The sequence below is a fragment of the Hypomesus transpacificus genome, chromosome 11 (genome assembly GCF_021917145.1).
Source record: "Hypomesus transpacificus isolate Combined female chromosome 11, fHypTra1, whole genome shotgun sequence".
Classification (NCBI taxonomy): domain Eukaryota; kingdom Metazoa; phylum Chordata; class Actinopteri; order Osmeriformes; family Osmeridae; genus Hypomesus; species Hypomesus transpacificus.
The window spans coordinates 15,574,101-15,580,378 of NC_061070.1; the positions used below are offsets into that span (position 1 = coordinate 15,574,101).

The 6,278-nt window shown below is 39.1% G+C and overlaps 1 protein-coding gene across 1 annotated transcript; it reads right to left on the bottom strand.

Moving 5' to 3' along the window:
* Positions 1 to 329: 329 nt before the first annotated feature.
* Positions 330 to 3,614, bottom strand: LOC124473823 (vasoactive intestinal peptide). The gene is made up of 6 exons (XM_047029513.1): positions 3,456 to 3,614; positions 2,809 to 2,913; positions 2,397 to 2,501; positions 1,892 to 2,023; positions 1,685 to 1,787; positions 330 to 1,533 (listed from the first exon to the last, which is right to left on the bottom strand). Coding segments are annotated over exons 1-6 (456 nt in total). The 5' UTR covers positions 3,458 to 3,614; the 3' UTR covers positions 330 to 1,524.
* Between the last annotated feature and the right edge of the window lie 2,664 nt (positions 3,615 to 6,278).

Sequence of the window (6,278 nt, forward strand, 5' to 3'; positions counted from 1 at the left end):
GTAATTCCATCTTTGTTTTTTGGTACATACAGGTATGGACAGAGATGTAATCCTATAATAAGATGATAATATAATTGACTTTGGCCCTACCATTATCAACCCCCTCCCCCATAACAGATTCCTTCTGACATTTATGAGTCAAACATCTATTTTGACACACTGACTCATATGTTTAAACAGCTATGTTTTTGTTGCTGGCTTCAGGGATTTCAGCACGCTCAACCAGTTGGAGCACAAGTCACCGATGACTGAGTCCGTGTTATCTTGCCCAGCATATTGTATGTGTTAGGACCTCAATCCAAATAATCACAAAATGAGAAACAACGGGAATGTTTGCAACTGTTATTTATTTATTAGTATTATCTGGATCTATTGAAAGGTACATCCTGTAGAAAAGGACCACTATCTATGGTAAACATTTTATGTCTTACATTTCTTTCTCACTGTCTTCTCATGCTTTGGCCTTGACCTTCTCAAAGAGATCACATTTACATTTAACTAACTTTACGTTCCATGACATAATATGACAAGACAAGAAAGGGATGACCTATCTACAGAATCATATAGACAATTATTTCTAGAACTCCTTAGACTAAATTGTGTAATCTTATGCCACAGACAATATCTACGTGAATAAGAGACTTGAGACTTTTCTCAACTATCTTCAATGTGTTGTAATGGTAGAAATACCATCTGTATCCTTATCATGATTGTGTTAATTTTAAGTTACTGACAGCTAGAAAACCCAGCAAGAAATAAACTTTCCCTGCCTCTAATTGCTCATCTTGAGTACTTGCAGAGTAACAAGCACAGTTATTTATGAGGATTAAACTGCTTTCCTAATGTTATCATTTGGTCTTCAACTGGAGCTTGATGGCTGAAAAATAGTGATATTGATTTCTTTGATTTCTTGCTAAGCAAAATAGGTTTTAACCTCTAAATCATATCATTAGGATTGTATCAACAAAGTTGAGCGCCTTCAAGTGTGAGGTGCTGCTTGGTCACTCCTGGAAGCATCCCTGTGTAACACTATTCTCGACAGAACATCTTTAACACCAGCATTTACTTACAAAAGTACTCAGCTTTGAAAAATAAACAGACATATTTTTATTTGGTGAGTTACATCACTAGATTGCTCTAGGCAGGTTTATGCACAGATATAGCTTTGTTCTAAGTGGATAAAAAGTGATTGTATGCATCAATATAGCTTCAAATGTGGTCCTCATCTGCTTAAGCTCTTGCGATTAAACCATACTGTGCAGAGCTATATCTACGGAGTACTGAGGTCCTGCTAACAGCAGATTTATCCCAATCAGGTGAAGTCACATATTATTTACTGCGGCCTGCATCATCAAGGGCTAAGTCTTTAGTTTAAGTGTCTTATATACAATGTAAACATATACTTGATAGATAACCACATTGGACTCTGACACATGTCAGTTACAGATGTCCTTTTTAATATTTTTGGAATGGCAGGTCAATGAAGATGTGTGGTTGAGGTTTGCGTTCACACACTGCTCTCCCTCAAAGTGGCTGCAAAAGAAAGTTAGGGAAGGCAGGTGGGGAGAAAGAAATGGAGAAGGAGAGAAAACAGATTATTGAGTAGGAAGGACAAGTATAATGATGGTGCACTGATAATTCATGATTTCCAATCTAACAATGACAGGGGAGAAGCCTAACCTACCAATTGGAAATTTATAAGATGATCTACATTGACATCATCATAGCTCTCCTGAAAAGTTGGGTCGTTTATGGACTCCTCCGGAATACTGGGAGGATCTTCTAGGCTGAGGAGAAAGAAGAGAAGTGGTTTAAACGAGGCACGAAGAACAGCAAACATTCCCTCACACAAAAATGTAAACTGCACACACGCACACACATGCGTACAAACCTTCTTTTTCCTGTGAGGACTGAGTTCAGGTATTTCTTCACGGCCATCTGTTTGCGGAAGCGGCTGTAGTTGTCTGTGAAGATCGCATCTGAGTGTCGCTTCACTGGGACTTGGTCCTCCATCATGTCGTCACTGAACACACATAGGTCAAACAATAACCCTCTTCAGTCCAACATCTCATCATGGACAGTGCATTCATACTATGAATTCATTTGAACACGCAAGAGTTATCTATAGTACATTTATTGAAACTCAGCAACAAATATTGTACAGACAATAAAATTGATTACTCAAAGCATGTCATAAACTATAACGATGTAAAGAGCCTATTTGAAAATATGATCAAATCAACGTCCTCTGATATGAGAGTTTATATAGGCCTGCATTAAATCTAGACACTAAATATATATTTTAATGGAATCTACGACTACATTTGAAACAGAAATTATCTTCCGAAATCCATAATTCCCAATGACAAGCGCCCGCCTGTAAGCCTACTGCTCACCTGACGCGCTTCCCAATCAAAGATTCCAGATACCGTCGCGCTGATAACTGCCCAAGAAGTTTGCTGTATCCGCTTGTAAAGAGACCGTCTGCGTGTCGCATCGGTCTGGCAAGAAAAAGAGCAAATTACAATAGCATTATATAAACCTAGCAAATATAATTTACAAAACATTGTAAATTTTTTTGTCAGGTATAAACAAGCAACTGAAACGGAAGACTACTGAAAAGAGCCTCACTTCAATAGATTAGGCAACATGTTACTAAATTCCGTGAATGATTTTCATAAACACATTTTCATAATTGTATTAATTAAGATAACTTGCACAGCGGAGATAGTAGGCTGCAGTAACTTTAAGAACAAACGAAATAAAACAATGTAGACTATATTGTTGCCTTCTATAGTCGTAGCCTACCTCGTAGATGCATATGGTAAACTCAGAGTCCGGGAATATAACACACTGCACAGGGCTATAAGGAGAAGCAACTGGGGACCGTTTCTTTGAACCATCGCTTTAAACCTGCAATGGAAATCAGGGAGTTTAGATGGTATCGTATAGTCTATACAATGACATGTATTCATAATTTGAATCATTAATATGAAACAACTCACAAACCACAACTCAATGCTTGTTACGCATCAGAGTTTTAATACAAAATAAATCGATTGATACAAACGTCGATTACAATCTTAAAAAGCGAACCGTTCTCTAAACAATGTAATACTATTTTGCAGGTTTTATCATGTTGATCAAATTGAGCACTGAGGTAGGAATGTTACAACTATTCAGACAAATGCGTAATTGCGCACGAGTTTTTAAAGGAGTTGGTGAGCACTTTGCCGCTTAACATCTACATCGATAAAGATGCTACGAATATTCACATTCAATCTGGTCTTGCTTGAACAATTTTCAATTCAAGTTAGGCAAAATCATTTATTAGACGTTAACAAAACTATAGGCTACATCCAGTCCATAGAAAAAGAAAGAAAACACGTATTGGAATATGCAAATAATCTGTTTTGTTGATTGCCTTAAAAATAATATCACAGAAAAGGTCTTACATGTGCTTTAAAAAATTGATCCGCGGGTCCTCTCTCTTTGGCGCTGTCCAGGGTTCTGAACGCTTCTTTGTGCGGCAGTGAGTTTCCAAGTAGTATTGGAACACAGTTGAAAATCTATCAGATGCTTCCCCACCGGTTAGTGTCTCTTTCTGGACCCACAGACCTCCCTCGTTTTATACATCGGATTACTTTTCATCAGGCAGGAGGGCAATCAGATTCGATCTAGGTTCTTACGTCATAACATCCCAACGGGATAGATGCGATCGTCATTGGCTTTTGGCATGCTCAGTTTGAACTAAGCTTATGGTAAAATTAAGTTTTGCTCGAACAGCAATGACTTATTTCACGTCATGGGGGCTGCTCTTGACTCATCTTATGATTACCCAGTCACAATAGTTGACTTAGATTGAACAAGTTTACAGGAGTACAGGAGAACTGAAGACAGAATACTCTTCAGTATATTAGGGTTGGCAAATTGACATATCAAGTCAATCGATTTTCAATTATTTAGAACTTAATACTAAATTCCATCTGATTGTTTTCAATGTGAAGATAATTCTTGCCACAGACGCAAAAACAGATACAATTGGTGTAACACATTTCAGTACCACAACCACATTCCCATATTCATGTGCATTACTCCACTGCTCCCTCTCTACTCCATCTTTTTTCTCTCCTCCCTCCCTCTAGCCCACCGTTACTCTCTCCTAACTGCTTAACTCACTCATCACATACCAGAAGGATAATTCAACGTGACAACACACATGATCTAGGTTAAATGCATGGTTAACATAAATGTCAGACGTGTGCGCGGTCTGACGTATTACCTCCCATGTACACTGTGTATTTACCAGTTCCCATGGATTGCATAGCATGTAACTAGTGCTCTGTTATTAAGTAAGGTTATTCACAGGACCATAGTTATTCATCAAACCACCTCCAATGCACTTCTACAATCCTCACCACTCAGCCTGTCACGACGTGAGGTGGGGTTGGACCCAAATGCAGGGGAGTACCAAGGCATAGTGAGGAACACAGGTTTAATTCTCAAACTGGGAAACAAACAGGGTACACGCAGGGACAAAGGACAATGCTAAGACAAAGACTGGACACAAAGCAGGAACCTAAATACACAGAAACAAACAAGACACAGGTGAACACAATGAAACTAACGACAACTGAACGAGACAGGTGACGACAATGACAGGGAAACACTAGGGCAGGGCAAAACCAAAAACAATAGGGGGGCACGGCTGTGGCCGTGACACAGCCATTCTGCAGTTGAACAGCCATAACCAGCATCCTTTGGGGACTGAGTCACAATCCTGATGAAATAAGGCCCAAGATAAAGTAAATTAAGTATGAACCACTGGGAAAACATACCTATTTAATTGACAGTGTTGATATGAAACAGATGCTGAATCCTTTGTCCAGAAAACGTTTGTGATCATTTGAGAGAATGTACACTTCCTCCAGATAAGTACATCCTATTGATACTTGTCAGATTGAGAGCAGTCTTCCGACTAGTAATCTCTAATAAGAAAGTCCATGTTGCTTACTTAATGAATGCATTACTGTAGACTACTATGTTATTATCATAGTACGAATAATTCATCAACACATTAACATTTGGAATGGAGAAAACCACCAACAGAAAACACCTGTCTACTTTGTGAGTTGTCTGCCAGGGAATCCGCAGCTTCTTAGAGGTTATTGTAGTTAGCACAAACTCTTCCCTAAACAGGGGTGATGTGTTTGTTTCAAAATTGGCCCTGGCAGGTGGACGTGAGCTTGGGCCCAGAGCTATACGTTAGAGGTGGAGACTAACGTGGCAACTGACAATACCACACCCAGCCCCCTTGATGAGTCACCTCTTGGCAGTTTGCCAGTGAAACAGCATTCACCACCCAGAGGATGACATAATAATAACTGAACTCTCTGGCCAGCCAATCAAGTTGAACTTTATTGTTGTGTGTACTAAAAACTGAATTAAATACTATCCATCAGGCACTTGCACGCATAACACACAAACACAGGTTTGTTTTACTATCGTAGAGAGGACTGACAATTCACCTCATTCATAATTGTGTAATGCCTGACCCTTAATCCTAACCTCAACCCTTTATGTAACTCTAACCCTAACACTGTTTCTAACCCCAATCCCCTTCCCCACAAGGACATTATTTTTTTCGTTTACCATCCTTGTGGAACAAGACCACACACACACACATATGAATATGCACACACTGTATTGTACACTTACACACACAAATAATCCGATGGCAGTGGCCCTCATTTTGGGCCCTAGAGAATTCCCTAATGTGGTTTTGTTCTGGTAAAGAAATCCTGCAACGGATCAATTAAACAACCAGCTCTTCATTGTATCGTAACTAATGCTGTAAAGTTATTTGTTTTTCAAGCCACATGGAAGACATTACATACAATAATATCCTTTCAGATCTTCATTAGTCTTCTTAAAGCAACAAAGCCTTACCCACAGTGCTCTGGGGACCTCGGGTCATCCGGAACAATCACATTACAGCTTTGTCTCTCTGGTCTCTCGCCAAGTTGCCCTTTCCTTGTATCCTCAAATGCTAAATGCTAAATTATAAATCTAAGATCGGAATTCAATCCTACATTTCAACACATTCTTTTGTGGATTTTTGTGGGTTATTCTTTGTTTACTTTGTTTGTAATACAGATTGCTGATGAATTTCAAAAACTTGTAGAATAGCCTTACACTGGTAATATCTCTGATTTTGCTGCTGGACGAGAGGAAAGAGTAGTTACTTTCAGGGACACATTTGCGGGAGAGGCACGAGC

Coding starts and splice junctions, on each gene's coding strand:
- LOC124473823 (XM_047029513.1), bottom strand. Junction 2,502..2,808: donor TTACCATATGCATCTACGAG/GTAGGCTACGAC, acceptor TTTTCTTGCCAG/ACCGATGCGACACGCAGACG. Junction 1,788..1,891: donor GTCCTCACAGGAAAAAGAAG/GTTTGTACGCAT, acceptor CTTTCTCCTCAG/CCTAGAAGATCCTCCCAGTA.